Here is a 15,748-nt window from a genome sequence, read left to right as displayed (position 1 = left end):
TGTCCCTGCCTGTTCCGGGAGCCTTCGCTTACCTCTCCCGCAGCCTGGATTTGGGGCTGGCAACCCTACAGCTCGGGGTGCCTCGGGGCTCCGGCTGCTGGGCCCGTTTTTCCATCTGGTTTTCCCATCTGGCCGCGGCTCCTCGGATCCCGAGCGGTGGCCGTGGGGACCCTCGGAGCTGGGCGAGCGCCGCAGTCGCGCACCTCCGCGTTTGAACGCTCCGCAGCGTGGGCCCCCTGCGTTTTCCTGCTGCCCTTTCCGCCATCTAGAGGGGAAATTTCCCCACTGCAAACGCAGCCCACGGAACGGGACCGAGCTCTCGGCCCCCCGGGGAAATGTCACGCAGGGCCCCAGAGCGCTCGGCAGCGCGCCCTTCGCCACCATGGGGACAGCGGGGATGCTCCCAGGGAGGGGAAATTTTAAGGTAGCGTTTTCCTGGTTATTTAACCAAATCCTAGAAACTTGCCCCTTGTCAGCAGAGAGGATTGCACCCTAGACTGCAGAAGATATTTAAAATACCCCAGGAGAGGTAAATGAGAAGCTAATCGGCTTTAAAAAAAGGGCTGCGGGAGGTCAGGTCCTGCCTCACGGGGGGGTTTCAGAGAATTAGGAGGGGGCCAGGAGCAGGGAAAAGCAGAGAAATAGGATATAAAGAGGGTAAGCGCCAAGGTAATTGAGTTAAAAGCATGAGCCTGCCATGGAAAGGCAGTTTTGGTGAGCAAATGAGCACAGCCTGGTGCTGTAGGGTCTGTCTGCTCCTCGTGCACAGCGCAGTTGGTCTGGGTTTCTTTTTGGGGAGGATGGGCAGAAGTAACCACGGGGAGGGTGCCAGCTCTGCAGGATTCACAATTTCTCAAGAATCAAACCCCAAAAGTGTCCGTGGCTTCCAGGAGAGGCTTTGGGACAGCAAGGCTGTGAGCGGAGCCTCGTGCCTGGTGCCTCCCGCACTCACCTCTGAGCAACGCAGCTCAGGGAGAGACTGATCCTGCCCCTGAGGGCCAGGGCACGACGTGAGGGAGGGATCAAAAGGCTCCAAACAAACCTGAAGGCAGCAAAGTTAAGGCTGCACAAAGGCAGGGAAGCAAGGCACAAGGCAAAGCTCTCCCTGGCTCGAGCCAGAGACTAAAATTCATGGATCCCTGCTAGGAAAGCAGATTTATTTCTGCCCTCAAGAGAGCATTTTATGCATCTTCCAAAAAGAACAGGCTGCACAGCTTGGAAATCTTTTTTTTTTGTTCCTTAGTCAGTACATACGTAAGCAACCAAAAACCTACCAGCACCTAAACTGAAGTGGAACACGTGCATTTGAATTACATCACTGCCAAAGCACGTTTCCCCCAGAATGGGGCTGTGGATAGATCCCATCCCACAACCTTTCCCCTTCCCCTCCTGCTTGTTAAACAAACCCGAGCCGTGCCCAGGTGCTGCAAGAGCAACGGAATCAAACGCCAGGAGGCTGGGGATGATCAGAAAAACCTGGAGGAGCTGTGGCCGGGTCTGCACGAGGAAGCAGAGGCAGCAGGAGGCAGCTCCCAACAGCTCTGCCCCTCAGCAGGTGCTGAGAAGTCGCTTCCAGATTGTCTGCGTGAGGTGTGAACCCATGGGAGCACAGCCCGAGCACCCCCAGCGTACAGAAACAACTGAAAGTTGTGGTTTTTTTTTTTTTCCTTCCTTTTAATAGAAACATCCTAGGGGAACTCTGGGAGGAGGGTCGGCCTAAAGGGGAATGTCTCTTGAAATGCAACGCCGCGATGTGGTTCGGGAATGATAAGTTAAAGGGTCCAAGCGGGCTCAGGACTTCCTGGATTCTTGGGTCTTCTGGATTTCCTGCAAGGAGACGGGGAAAACAACTCAGCATCCGTCACTCCCGGGAAGCAACGCGGGGTCTGGCAGATCTGGAGAAGGCTGGGCTGGAAGAGCACTGCACACCAGCACGCCCCTGCAGCTTAAACAGGGCACGAGGCAGAAAAAAAAAACCCCAAACTCACCTTCAGGAGCACCTCCTTCAGTTCAGAATAGGCTTTTTCCAAATCATCGTTAACGATGACCAAGTCGAACAGGCCGGGTTCTTTACCTAGGGAAGGAGCCAAGGGCAGGGGAGTTAGAGGAGGCCGCGTTCTTTCTCTCCCTGCCTCGCCGCTCATGCGTGAGCTGAGCTCCTGCAGCCTTTTCCCGTTCTTATTTCAGCCACTGCCAACGCGCTCCTCTGCCCAATGCCCTCGAGGAAGCCGCGATGGGAAGCGATGCAGCACGATGCTCAGATCCAAGCCAGCTCATGCCCGAGCCCTGCCAGCGCTCCTCGGGGAGCAGAAGCCAGACGTCCGTGCAGAAAGCAGCTCCTCGGTCACCAGCGCCCCCCTCCCTGCTCCCCGGGCACATTGCTCAAAGGCCCCCGGACTTACTCAGCTCCAGATCGACGCGGGCCGCGCTCAAACGCTTCAGTAAACTTTCCTCTGTCTCAGTCTGCCGGTCACGTAGCCTCTTTTCCTAAATCCAATGACAAACGTGTTAAAAAAAAGGAGCATCCCGGGTGCTGCGTGCAGAAAACACCCCCACACCAAGAGCCAGGGCTGGGAGCTGGGATTTGTGGGCCTCCCTGCCACATACTCCTTGCACGGCTTCAGCAAGTGGCACTTGTGCATCTGCATCCCCTTCTGAACCACGTCGGTGGTTCCATTCTGCCAGAGGTACAGCGTGATCGGTATTTTATAGGGCCACAGGAGGCCAGAAGGTGTATAGGAACTCCAATGCTGCAGAACCGGCCTCCTTAGGGTTAAATTCAGCAGCTGGAAGCAGGTCTGAGCACAAAACCTCCCCACCTTAAGCACATCTAACGCGTTTACAGCCTGGCTGTGCTGTAACAGAGCCTAAAATCAACACAAGAAATCTCACTTCAGCATGGAAACCGTGCAGGAGGGCCCCAAACCCAGGGCACGGGAAGGTTTATCACTGGGGTGAGGGCCTGGAGAGTCAGACCGGGCAGGAAAGGAGCGTGCTTGGAAACACCTCCCTGCCCCTGGCTGTGCAGCCCTTAAAATACGAAGATAAATCAACGTGGAGATAAATCTAGAAGGGGGGAAACTGCTCGGGGGATGTGGCTTGAGAGCAAGGCGCCGATTACCTCTAACCGCTACCGGCAAGGGAAGGCAGCCGCTCACCAGGACGTCCATGGACGGGGGCTGCACGGAGATGTAGATGGGGTTCAGGTCCGTCCTCTTGATGTTCTTCACGCCCTGGATGTCGACGTCGAGGACGCAGATCTGGTTCTGGGCCTGCACAGCCTGCACCGCGGCTTTGCTGGGGACAGAAGGGACGGGGAAGGGGTCAGAGCCTTCAGAACCAGTGCTGGGGGCTTGGTTCCCCCAACAGCAGCTCTGCCACGCTCCTGCTGCAAGCACTTCGCCGAGAGCCAGCAGCTCCCAGCGCCCCGAGGAAGAAACCCCAACACCTCCCCTCTGCCCGCAGCCTCTAAGTTAAATAAGTCCTGGCTCCTTCGGGAGCCTTTCAGGGAGCTCTGTCCTTAAAGAAATTCATTTTGGGGTTTTAAATGTTATTATTAGCTGGTGAGACTTCGTGGCATTTCATCACCAAGCTCTACTCTTCCAAAATTACCATCACCAGGCAGAGAAAAGCCAAACCATGTTCCTGCTCTCCTGTGCTGCCTCCCCATCACTGACCAAATAGTCTGAGATGCAGATGAGCACGTGTACCCCTCGCCCCTCTCTGCTTTGCAACCCAAACCCCAACATAATTTAGTTTTTATTTTTGGACAGCGTTCAGGTCTCCGATTCCTTCCTAATAACTCCTGATCCTGTCAGCCCTTTCCGCCCAAGCTTGATTAAACGCCGAAATCTGCAAATTTCGCAGAAGCCAGCCCCAGAAAGGAGCCATCCCCACACCCACCCCGCGACCAACTCGGACCGGGTCAGACATCGGGGAGCTGCCACCTCCTCCACGTGGCAGCCGAGAGGATTAAGCAGGGCACGCAGGAAGGCAGCCAGTCCTATGCAGGATGTACCCGGGGATTAAGGAGGCTGAACTTGGCTTCTCCTTGGTGCCGGGTGTTTGAGGCACGGGGAGCTGCCAGGTTGGGTTCCCCTTGCACAAAAAAGGCACATTCAGGCCCTTTAAATGCAAATCTTCCCAAAACGTATTTCAGGTGACTTTAAATTCAACTAAGCATCCCGGGACACATTTACCTTTCCTTAGCAGGTCCCGGGCTGTAGCGCCACAGTTTCCTCCCAATAATTATGTAAGATATCTGACTTCTAATTAACATTGCAGCTTAACGTTTTATTGATCGCCAGCTCCGAGGCCGGGAGCAATGCTATTTTAAAATCCATCCAACTCTTTAACTCTAGTCAAGAGTGGCACTCAAGGCATCTATTTACGAGTCTGCAAGCACTTGGAAAATATTAAGCAGTGCAAATAGATTGCGAAAACTGCCCCTCTGCAAGGAAGCGTTCAGCACACGAACGACTTCAGCAGCCCCACGGCCCACAGAGGATCTGGTAAGGCAGCGAGGAGCTAATTATAGCGGGGTAATTCTTTGCAGGATTTAACTTTGCAGTCTAATGGTGAGCAAATCAATCCGACGAGTGCCTTGCTACCAAAAGGAAAGGCTTCGTTACAGCAGGAATCTGTGCTTTGGGGAAAAAAACGGTGTCATTAAGTTAAAATTTCTTCTCCTTCACCCTAACCTCAGCTCCACCTGGGTTTGGCAGTGAGCACCCAAGTCGCGTACCTCGTCCCGTACATATTTCCGGAGAACTCTGCGTGCTCGAGGAACTCCCCAGCATCGATTTCTTTCTTCATTTCCTCTCGGGTCACAAAGTGGTAATCTGGATGGGACAAAGAGGAAAAACACCCAGGAATTAACAATTTTGAAGGTAAAGATGATCTTTACCTTCAAAAATGCAGGGATGGGTGCTCAGGGGAAAAGCACCTCAAAACCTGCTTAGTACAACGCTGGCTGTCTGTAGATATCTACTCTCTAATTAACATTTACAGCATCCCCTCGCCACCCCAACCAACCAACACCTACTCAAACTATTCTGGAACTCTGTGGGGCCAGACGTGTTGCTGTGCCCCCTTCTCCACCCGCCTTCCCCCTCCTGGTGCAGTGAGAAACCCGTCTGCAAGCTTCAAAGCCACTACAACGGGACTGCCACAGCCCTTGGTGGGAAAACATTTATGATTAAAGACTCGGATGAGAATGAGAGAGACCGGGATATAAAAGGGAAGATGAAATACAAACAAACATCAATGTCTCTCTATCTTTTGTTATTTTTTTCCCCTTTCACTTCAGAGTGAAAGCTGCCTAAGCGCAAGCCTCATTTGATCCTTCCCTTTTTGTTTCTTCTCTCCGCATCTGGCGCACGCTGCGGAGCAGCAGTGACTACGGTCTCGTGGCCAGCGAGATCAAAACCAAAAGTAAACACATCCAGATGTGTCACTGCTCAATGCTCGCTCCTCCTGCCTGCAGGAACACACCCCATAAACACGTTTGTGGGGCTACCTTATCTGCCCATCGGGATTCGAGCATTTCACACCAAAATTTAGGAGTGTTTGGGGCAGCAACATGGTGAATCGGGCGAGGCACTGATCCGTACCGCACTCACCTTTGCCATTCACTTCTCCAGGTCTCGGCTGCCGCGTCGTATCTGCAAGAAACGGCCTTGATAATTGTGCAGGCTGGCAAGGAAGTCAGAGTACCAAAGAAATAAAAGCACACGCAGCAGATTAGCCCAACCATGCAGCTGCTTCTCTGTTTAAAATGATCAAAGGTTAGGAAACAGGCAGGGTAAAGCACCACGGCATCGTCAGTCAGCCTTTAATTGGAGAATCCTAGATAATCTGAAAGCAATCAGCTGAGATCGTTAGGGGCTGAGCTGTCAATTTGGGATTTAGGAGGCTGGGCTGGGTTTTCTGCTCTGCTACAGCCCCCCCTGTGTGATCCTAAACACATTACTCAAGTCCCTGCCTCGGTTTAGAGGAATAAGTCATTTGGAGTCGTATTATTTTAAGAACATGCCCACAATAAGGCGATGATCACCTCTAGGTTTGTATAAAGCACCAACTACCAAGGTTGGAGCTGCCTACAGAGATTTAGGGAAAAATATATACCACAAGACAACCCTGGAGGAGACAAGGTTTAGTTTGGAGTGAATTCTTTAGCGAGATATTCAGTTGAATTAAAAAAAATAGAATGAAATAAAACATCTGTCATTTAGTGTAAAGTTTTTTCTACCTCCAGTACCATTAAATTCTTCCACAATCCAGGATTTGCTCTTTTATGATTGAGTGAATCTGGATTTCACAGATCTGGAGGCAAGGATTCCACCTGCGGCACCCGAAGGATTAGGGCAGTAAAAAGCATTTTGAAGCGCACGTAATGCCTTGCAGAGCCCCAGGGAACATCAGGTGAATGAGCCATGCGTGGCTGAATAATCTTCAAGGTGTCACCCGAGACAAAGGAAACAATATTTTGGGCAAGCTGCCCAAAGAAAATCCTGTTCTGTGCTGTGATCAGAGAGCACAGCGGAATTGGTGACCCCGAGGTGTGTCATTATCAGCCTACAGCCCTTACAAAACATCCCAGAGGGCACCACGCTGTTTTATAGGATTCAGCAGGAGGGGAAGGGGGTTTTTATGGTGCTTCTCCACATCTTCCACGGCTGGGGGAAGATTTCTCCTGGGTTCTTGCCAAATGGCTGCAGAGCAATGGAGGAGGACTGAGTGTAACGACGGGGGAAAGTGCTTCGTTGATTAACCCCGATACCACGACTCAGCCAGCCCTGGGCCCACTATTTTTGGGACAGGATCGCAGCTACAGACTCGGGTTCTGGGCTAGCGATCCCAAAAATCCCCTACCCCAAACCCTCAGGGATACTCACGGGAGACGCTGAAGCCGAAGATGTTCTCGTAATCCTTAAACAGCTTCTTTATCAAGGTGCTTTTTCCTGCACCCGACGGGCCGCTCAGAACCACCGGCCTTGGTCCCTGCATGGCTGGAAAGAGGAAAAAAAAAAACAAAAAACACAGAGCTGCTTAGAAAAACACAGGATAAAGCGTAGGGGGACCTGTGGGCTGCCACCCACCCGCAGCCTGTAACCCAGAGGTGTCACCACGAGCAAGACGAATCCCTCGGCTCTGCTTTCCCCAAGCAGCAAAACCCCGAAAAAGGCAAAATTTTTAAACCTCGCCGGCTGGGTCCGGCCCCGGAGCCTTTCTGCTGCTAATTAGATCATGGCAAGGGCATCCTGACCTCCCAGATCACTGCTGAAGCATCCTTAAGCCGAGCACGGCCTCTTACAGAGCTGGCCATGGCCCCGCTGCCTAATCCTGCCTCGCTGCCTCCCTGACCTCAGCCCGTGGGTGCCAGATGCCTCCTTATCCCTAAATCCCCTTGGCACAGCTCCGTGGTGTCACAGGCAGCTCTCAAGCCAGCAAATTAGGGGAGTTTTTCACCCTTACCCTGAGGAATCTCGGTGCTTGCCTGACCTGTGCTTATCCAGAGCGAGAGGAAGAGGCTGGCGTGGGCATAAACCCACCCGAGTTCAGTCGCTGGCCAAAAGGGACCTGCTTTTTGGGATATTTTTTTTTGGGTGCTGTAAGATTGGCCCCTCTGTGCATTATTACATTGCTGTTTTAGGCTTTTTCATCCAAAAAAAATCATCAAGGCTGGGCAAACCGTTAAGAAGTGCCCACGGGCACGGCCTGGCGCCGTCCTTCCCTTCGCTCCTTGGCAGTTCCCAAAGATCCGAGAATTATCCCCAAATATCCACAAGGATCATCGAGTCCAAGTCCTGAAAGCGCAGCTTTTCCCTAAATGCTCAGCCCCCAAAAGCAGGAGCACACCCTCTGCACCTCCCCACACCCCTCCTACCTGCCCAAATCTCCTCTCCCTGCTTCTTCCCCTCGCCACAAATCACCCAGGGGAGCGCTGGGGACCCAGTTTATCCTCCCAGTCACTCCAGTATGCCCCAGACACGGCTCCTCGTGTGGCACCACTGCCGGGCATCCCTACCTCGTCCTTCTGCTCCCTTCCAGCTCCTCACGATGGGCTCGCGGGCAGGACCCGGGCTGTGTGTGAGCTGTTAATCGCCCCGGGATGATTTTAAGACGGCCGAGGAAGACCGCCCGCTGCTCTTTAATCTTCTCTCCTGGCTTCTGCTCCGGCAGCTGGCCAAAAGCAGGTCTGGCTGGGGCAGAGCAGCGAGCCTCAGGGAACGCCAAACCTGGCTAACCACGACCTAGGGTTCCTGCTTTGTTGTTTCTAGGAGCCTCCTTTAAATCCTGAAGCTCCCAAAATCCTCAGTGAATGGGAACCGACTGCCCCAAGCTCTTGTTTCAGAGGGTTTTGGCTTCGCAGCACCCCTTTCCATCACAAACCTCCTCTCTGCCCAGCCAGGACTCACACCGAGCACCTTTCTTTGGGGAAAAAAAAGGCTGAGAATAACCCAGAGGACTCACAGACGTCCCCTCCTGCCTCCTCCTTTGCTGCAGAGGAACACACAAGGTAAATTACAGCAAAAAAAAATGTGATTTCCACCGCCTTACAAAGGAGCCTGGCAGCAAACACCCAGCTGGCAAGCTGGGAACCGGGGCCAGCAGGCGGCAAAAATAGCTTTTGGGGCCGGCCTGGCACAGCAAAGCCCCCTGCCCCGACGTGGTTGCAGCTGTGAGAATTCCAGGGATGCTTTGAACAGAAGTTGAATTTGTTTTTTTCCCCCCTCTCCGCTCAGATTTTGACGTTTTCAGTGGGTGTGAGGTGAGGAGAGGGGCAGGGAGCTGCCACCAGGGCGAGGAGCATCTCTCGGGCCAGCCCCGCTTCCTAAAACCACCCCAAATTTCAGCTGGCAGGCGGCACGGAGACAGTAAGGCCCAGGACAGACATCCCAAGAGCTAAACGAAATTAATGCTGATTAGCTGGCAGCCCGTAAGGAGGAGGCAAAGCCCCCCTGGCCGAGTCGAAAAGCAGCTTACAGGACAGTTTCTTTGGAGCCCCGGGAAAGGTCTCCCGGATTAGGGATGTAAAACGTAAACCTGTTCCCTATTTTTAGCAGGTTCTTCAGAGGTGCAACTCTGATTCTGTAAGCGTTGGGACGCTTCCTGAGCGGGCGGCGACAGCTCAAGGCTCACCACATCCAACCGGGGAGCCCCAGGGGCTTTGTAGGGGAATCCTTCCATGCACCGGGGCAGGTTTCCATCAATGGGATGCTCACACAGCCGTGGTCACGCATCCAGCCCCTCAGCCCCTCAAGGGGATCTCACAGGATCCCCCCCAGCCCCTCAGAGCCACCTCCAGACCCTCATTGCCCACCCCTGGACCTTCACAAGTCACCCCTCCACCCCACAGGGGCCTTGCAGAATCCCTACAGCCCCTCACAGGGACCTTACAGGACCCCAGCAGCCCCTCACAGTCCTCACCCCACCAAAAACCCTCAAAGGACCCTCACAGGGACCTTTAGAGCCTCTCGCAGAGTCCTCACAGGACCCCTGGCCCTTCACAGGACCCCCAGCTGCTCACAGGACCCCCAGAAGCCCCTCATAGGATCTTCACAGGACCCCCTGGCCCTTCCCAGGACCCCTCAGCCCCTCACAGGGACCTTACAGGACCCCAGCAGACCCTAACAGCTCCTCAAATGACCCTCAAAAGCCCCACAGGACCCCAAAAGCCACCCCCAGCCCCTCTCAGCACCTGACAGAAACCCCCTGATTCCTCACAACCCCCCAGGCCCCTCACAGGGACCTTATGGGACCCCAACAGCCCCTCAAATGACCCCCACAGCCCCTCACAGACACCTCACAGGATCCCAGCCCCTCACAGGACCCCAGAAGCCCCTCATAGGACCCCCCAGTTCCTCAAAGTCCACTCTAGCGACCCCCTCAGCCCCTCACAGGCTCCTCACAGCACCCCCGACCCCTCACAGCCCCCCTCAGCCCCTCACAGGACCCCAGCAGCCCCTCATAGCCCCTCAAAGGATCCTCACAGCCCCCCAGCCCCTCATAGGGACCCCACAGGACCCCCTCAGCCCCTCACAGGACCCCTCAGCCCCTCACAGACTCCTCACAGCATCCCCGGCCCCTCACAGCCCCCCTCAGCCCCTGACAGGACCCCCCAGCCCCTCACAGAGACCTCACAGGACCCCAAAAGCCCCTCACAGCCCCTGACAGGAAGCCCCTGGTCCCTCACAACCCCCCAGCCCCTCACAGGACCCCACAGCCCCTCACAACCCCCCCAGCCCCTCACAGAGACCTCACAGGACCCCCAGCAGCCCCTCAAATGCCCCTCAAAGCCCCCTCAGCCCCTCACAGGACCCCAAAGCCCCTCACAGGACCCCAAACCCCCTCACAGGACGCCCCCGTCCCCCCTCACCCGCCGCCGCCCGGCCGAAGGCTCCGCGCAGCCGCCGCCAGCTCATGAGGGGAAGGGGGGGGGGGAGGGAGGGGTGGTAGGGAAGCGGCACCGGGAGGGGCGTGGCCTGCGCCGCAGCGAGGCCACGCCCCCCTCTGAGTGAGAGCACGCCCCTTCGAGCCAGGCCACGCCCACATCGCCGAGGCCACGCCCCCTCGCCCCGGCGCGCGGGGAGCAGGGGGAAGGCGGCGGCGGTCGGGGGGGGGTGGGCACGTGAGCGGGGCGAACCACTGGGGGGAGGGAAGCGCGGGGAGGGGGGAGCGCGGGGCAAACCATTGTGCGGGTGCGCGGGGGGGGAGCGCGAGCGCGAGCGCGGCGGGCGCCATTTTGGAGGCTTCTGGGCGTGAGGGCGCGGGCGCCATCTTGAGGCTGAGGGGCGGCGGGGTTTGGGGGCACGGGTAGGGGCTAAACTCGTCGCTGAGGTGTTAATAGGGCTCAGTAGGGCTTTATTTGTGCCTGTGACCGCTGTTTTGGTCCTTAGGTTGTGTGAGGGAGCGGCTTCACATCTCCTCGCACCTCAATGCTGTGCCTGAGCCTGGCCCAGGCCGGGATGGCAGCCCTGAGGAGCTCGCTGAGGTAAAAGTGGAGCCCTCAGCCCTCCTCGCGGCTCCCAGAAGGGCTGGTGCTGACCTGTTGTGTCTCCCTTTACCTCTCCAGCCTCGTGCCACCTCGCCGCCTGCACACTGCCTGCAGCCTGGCCAACTCCAACCGGGTGGCTGTGTCCCGCCTGCAGCGCCAGGCGTACGGCCGCCAGTACCCGCTGCTGCTGGTCAGGACCGACGGCTCCACCGTCCACATCCGCTACAAGGAGCCCAAGAAAATCCTCATGGTAAGGCGCTCGCCTCCCCAGGACCACTTACTGAGGAACACTGTGACAACTGTTTATTGATTTGAAGATCAAAACCAGCTTTTGGATGCTCTGATGCTTCCCAGTGTCACTTTTTAATGTCCTTTTTTTCCCCCTCAGTTACCCCTGGACAGCAACACGCTGCCCGAGGCGGAGAGGAAGGCCCGGCTGCGGCGGCAGTTCCCCACCAAACTGAGGGCCAGGGAGGAGGAGGACGCCTTCGACAAGCTGGATATGGAGAAATACAAGAAATTCTGGAAGAAATGACGGCGTGAAGCCCTCCTCACAGCGTGAGGCAGCGCCTCGGGGGGGGTCACTCCCTTTGCGACGGGGCGGCCGATGGACTGTGACCTAGCAGCGACAAGGAAAAAAACAATAATAATATTTTGTTGTGGAGAATTTTGGGCTGGTTTTGCCTTATTTCTCTCCCTCAGGGGGAGCTCCCCCCGCGGTGGTACAGCCCGATCCCCCCCCCCCCTTTATCTCCCCGGTGGTGGAAGCCGGGCGGGGCTGCGGGGTGAGCGGGGCCTGAGCGGCGCGGGAGGTGCGTGGGGGTGGAGGAGAGGGGGGAGGGGGGGACACCGGGAATAGAGGGGGGGATCCGGGCCCTGCCACCGCCTCCGAGCCCCCAGCGCCTTGCTGCTGGCGCTGCAGCCCCTCTCGGGTCTCCTTGCTGGGTGTGGGGGGCTTCTGGGCTTTGCTGACACCCCCCCAACTCGTGTAACCGCCCCCCCGAGCAATAGCAATGCATCCCTTTGCCCTCCCTCTGGGTTTTCTCCCCGATCTTTGCACACAGGGTTTTGGGGCTTTTTTTGGGGGGTATCCTTGCTTTAAGCCTCCCCCCTCCCCTCAATTATGGGGTGTGGGGGGGTGAAACAAAGGGGGGTGACTCTTGCAGCGCACCCCCGGCACCATGTTCGGCTCGTCCCGCGGCGGCGTGCGGGGGGGCCAGGACCAGTTCAGCTGGGAGGACGTCAAGACGGACAAACAGAGGGAAAACTACCTGGGTAAGGATCCCCCACACCACCTTGGGGGGATGTTGGGGTGGAAAAAAAGGGGCAAAACACTTTGTGCCCCCCCCACACTAATTTATGTCCCCATAGGAAACTCCCTGATGGCCCCGGTGGGCCGCTGGCAGAAGGGCAAGGACCTGACGTGGTACGCCAAGAGCAAGAAGGAGGCCACCCCGCTGTCCCGCGAGGAGGAGCTGGCCGCCGTCCGCCTGGCCGAGCAGGAGGCCATGATGGCAGCACTGTGAGTTCCCCCCCCTCACAACCCTCCCCCAAAAAAATAAATCCTTGGGGCACCCCCCGGCACCCTTTGTCCCTTTTGTTTTTTTGTCGTAGGGGCTACAAGAACGTGAAGAGGCAGCCCACGGGGCTCAGCAAGGAGGTGAGGGGGTCCCCACGCCGTCCCTACAGGTTGGGGTGTCCCCCCCAGCTCTTTTTCTTTATTTTTTTTTTGGGGTGGGGGACGCAACTTGGTGCTCTCCCCCGCAGGACCTGGCCGAGGTGTGCAAGCGGGACGGCGCGGAGCGAGCTGAGAAGGACGTGGACCGGGTGGTGGGCTTGGGCAGCTCCAGGTGGGCACCGAGACGCCGCCTCTCAGAGCAGTTTTCTATATTTTTTTTTTATCCTTATCATCATTTTTCACGTTTGTTTATTTTTTTTTATCATCATTTTTCACTTTTCTGTCCCCAGCGGCAGTGCCGGCCGGGTGATGCTCTCCAAAGAGGACAAGGAGGCGGCCAAGATGGGGCTCTCCGTCTTCACGGTACGTGCGTTTCCCGTTGTTCTCGACAACAACAAGTGACAGCTGCGGGCGTTTCAACTTGATCCCAAAGTTAATTTCCCCCTTTTAAGGGAAAAAGCGCCTGTTTTGGGTAATTCAGAGCTTTGGGCAAGCCCGTGGACTCGCTCCACCTTTTTTTCTCCCCAACCTCCAGCACCAGAAGGTCCCTGGCAGTCCTGAGGCGTCCGGCTCCAAGAGGAAGCAGGACAAGGAGGAGAAGGCGGAGGAGAAGCGGTGAGGGCTGGGGAAGTCCCAGTGCCACCCAAGAATCCCCAAACCTTTGGAAATCCACCCCCAACCCCTCTGCTTTGACCCCAAAAGCCCTTTTTTTCCCTGCAGGCCTCTCCTTTACCGGGGGACCTGCAAGGGGAGTCCTTGGAGGGAGGGTTGGGGATGGGTTTTTGGGGAGAGGAAGGGGTTGGAGGGTCATGGCTGATTTCACCCTGACCCCACAGGACGGAGAGCGGCAAGAAAGCCAAAAAGGAGAAGAAGAAAAAGAAAAAGAAAAAACACAAGAAGGAGAAGAAAAAGGACAAACACCACAAGCGGGCGGCCTCCCCTTCCTCCTCCTCCTCCTCTCCAGATCGCGACGAGAGGTAACGGGGACACAGCAGGGCCGGGATGTCCCCAATGGGCGTCCCCAGCTCTGACCTTGCCCCTGTCCCCACAGACACCACCGCAGGAAAGCCCAGGAGCGCCCCGAGGTGTCAAGACAGCGGCGCCGCCACGACACCATGGACTCCTCCTCCTCCTCTTCCTCCTCCAGCAGCGAGGAAGGCTCGGGCAGGAGCCCCTCGCGCCGCCCAGCCCGCAGGAGGGCAGCGTCCCCGCGCCACAAGAGCAGGAAGAGGAGCAGGAGCCGCTCTCCCCGCTCCCGCGGCGGGGCCAGGCAGCGCCACGACCCTGATTTGGATGACTGAGGGGCTTGGGGGGGGAAGAAACGCCGGAGATTTTCTATTTTTTAAGGTTATTCTGGAAATTAAAGCCACGGCTCTGCTGGCACAGCCTGCTCGGGAACTCCGGCACGGGAAAGCGGGTGAATGCTGGAAAAAAAGGAGCAAAACACCCAGCGGGGGGACCCAGGCGCCCTTTTCCTTGCTCCACGGGTCCGTTACCCCAAATTAAAACCCCACAGGCCTGGTGTAGCACTGGAAGCAGCACATGCGTCTTGGGGTTACATAGAGGGGATTTGGGTGGTTACTGTTTTTTTTTTTATTTTTTTTTTCCCCTTTTGATGCCCTCGAGTGCTGGCAAAGCCTTTTTTAAGTTTACGAGCTGCAAAATAAAGGTGAAGCAGAGGCCGAGCAGGCTCTCTGATGCCGTGGGTGCTCGTTGGGGGTGCCCCAAGCAGGCTGCTGCTAGGAGAACCCCCACCCTGACCCTAAATTCTTTGATTTGGGGAGGTTCAGGCACGAGCCGCCACCTTCCCAGCAAAGGAAAAAAAAAAGGAGCGAGGGACGTGCCTTTTTTTGGCTGAGAAACGGCCTCTTTGGTTAAAAAGGAAACTACACAAATTAGAAATACTCCCTCTGACGGAGAGGAGGAGCGGGATGGGGCTGGGGCGTTTTGCCCCTGCAGGATTTTAAACCTCAGACCCCAACCAAGGGGGATTTAGGTGAATCTGTGGGTTTTAAATCAAATCCTGGTTGCTGGGGAAGGGCTCATCTCGACAAGGGCCTCGTTTGTTTAATTAACGCTGCTGTTTCTGCTGCCCAGGATGGGGCTTTGGGGACAAAAGCCCCGCGCCCGGTGCTGTTGGCAGCGTTTTGGGGGCTTCGTCATCCCAGCGGGGTGCTGGTGCGGGGTGGGACCGGCCTCGCGTGCACAAGGGGCGCATTGAGCATGGGGGACACTCGGTGATAAAGCCCTTCTGTCCCTGCTGCCACTGCTTAACCCTGCTGCTGCTGCAGGGTTCTGCGTCCTGAGATGCTTTTTGGAGTGGAATCCCTATCCCAAACCTGTTTTTTCCATGGGATCGCTTATTTGGGGTCACCCCTTTGGGGTTTTCGGGGTCTGGGTGGTGCATGGTGCCTGCTGGGGGTACCCTGATGCAGGGTGGGGATGGTGCAGCGTGGCCACGCTGCCCAGGGAGGGTTAACAGGAACACGGTCCTGGGAGCTCCGGGCTGAAAAGGGAACTTAAAACCCCAAAGGCTGCACAGATCCCAGTGTGAGGCCCTGCAGTCTAGGGTGGAAAGGGGGTGCAGGAGCCTCAGCCCCTCCCCACCCTTTTGGAGCTGCCTCCTCCATGGGGGACTGATTCCCCGAGCTCCCCCAGCTCCGATAACATCAGCACCTTCACATCCATGCCCTCCTCTTCCTCCTCCTGGGCCCTTCAGGTTTTTTTAGGGCCAAGCAGCCCTGAATACCCATCCTGCCCAGCAGGGCGTGCAGACATTGTGATTCAGAGCTCCAAATCCCAGGTGGGACGAAGGGTTTTGGAGGAGTAACCTGACTTACCAGAGTTTTGTAATTCCCTGGCAGTGTTTGCCCAACACTGTTTACACTTCACCACCGAGAACACAACCAGGGCTGAGCCCGGAATAAACCTGGAGCTGGGCAGAGCAACCACAGCACTCAAAACCTGTAACAGGGCAGCCAGGACCAGAATGAGCCTGCACAAGGCAGGAGGGCAGCCCCAGAGCAGGCTGTGGAAGGGGAAAAAAGGAGTTTTAAAAAGACAGACTTTGT

The 15,748-nt window shown here is 56.5% G+C and overlaps 3 protein-coding genes across 4 annotated transcripts; 2 read left to right on the top strand and 1 right to left on the bottom strand.

Annotated features, from left to right (window-relative positions):
* Positions 1-1,653: 1,653 nt before the first annotated feature.
* GUK1 (guanylate kinase 1) lies at positions 1,654-10,427 on the bottom strand. Of its 2 annotated transcripts, none has more exons than XM_032181882.1 (8): positions 10,382-10,427; positions 6,897-7,010; positions 5,622-5,663; positions 4,745-4,841; positions 3,159-3,297; positions 2,403-2,487; positions 1,989-2,074; positions 1,654-1,827 (listed from the first exon to the last, which is right to left on the bottom strand). In XM_032181882.1, the coding sequence occupies exons 1-8, from the start codon at positions 10,425-10,427 to the stop codon at positions 1,792-1,794; spliced, it is 645 nt and encodes a 214-aa protein (XP_032037773.1). In that variant the 3' UTR covers positions 1,654-1,791. The 2 variants fall into 2 exon arrangements, with proteins under 2 accessions (XP_032037773.1, XP_032037774.1); XM_032181883.1 differs by lacking the exon at positions 10,382-10,427 and adding an exon at positions 8,030-8,433.
* A 350-nt stretch (positions 10,428-10,777) lies between these two features.
* Positions 10,778-11,666, top strand: MRPL55 (mitochondrial ribosomal protein L55). The gene is made up of 3 exons (XM_032182183.1): positions 10,778-10,996; positions 11,078-11,249; positions 11,388-11,666. Exons 1-3 carry the CDS (start codon positions 10,941-10,943, stop codon positions 11,532-11,534), a joined length of 375 nt encoding a protein of 124 aa, XP_032038074.1. The 5' UTR covers positions 10,778-10,940; the 3' UTR covers positions 11,535-11,666.
* A 116-nt stretch (positions 11,667-11,782) lies between these two features.
* On the top strand, positions 11,783-14,362 carry C2H1orf35 (chromosome 2 C1orf35 homolog). The gene is made up of 9 exons (XM_032182160.1): positions 11,783-11,811; positions 12,166-12,274; positions 12,371-12,521; positions 12,614-12,659; positions 12,767-12,849; positions 12,968-13,040; positions 13,213-13,292; positions 13,514-13,654; positions 13,729-14,362. Exons 2-9 carry the CDS (start codon positions 12,181-12,183, stop codon positions 13,976-13,978), a joined length of 918 nt encoding a protein of 305 aa, XP_032038051.1. The 5' UTR covers positions 11,783-11,811; positions 12,166-12,180; the 3' UTR covers positions 13,979-14,362.
* Positions 14,363-15,748: the final 1,386 nt, after the last annotated feature.

This window comes from Aythya fuligula, chromosome 2 (assembly GCF_009819795.1).
Source record: "Aythya fuligula isolate bAytFul2 chromosome 2, bAytFul2.pri, whole genome shotgun sequence".
NCBI classification, from domain to species: domain Eukaryota; kingdom Metazoa; phylum Chordata; class Aves; order Anseriformes; family Anatidae; genus Aythya; species Aythya fuligula.
The sequence above is the reverse complement of the archived record's forward strand: the minus strand, read 5'-3'. Positions and strand labels throughout refer to the sequence as shown.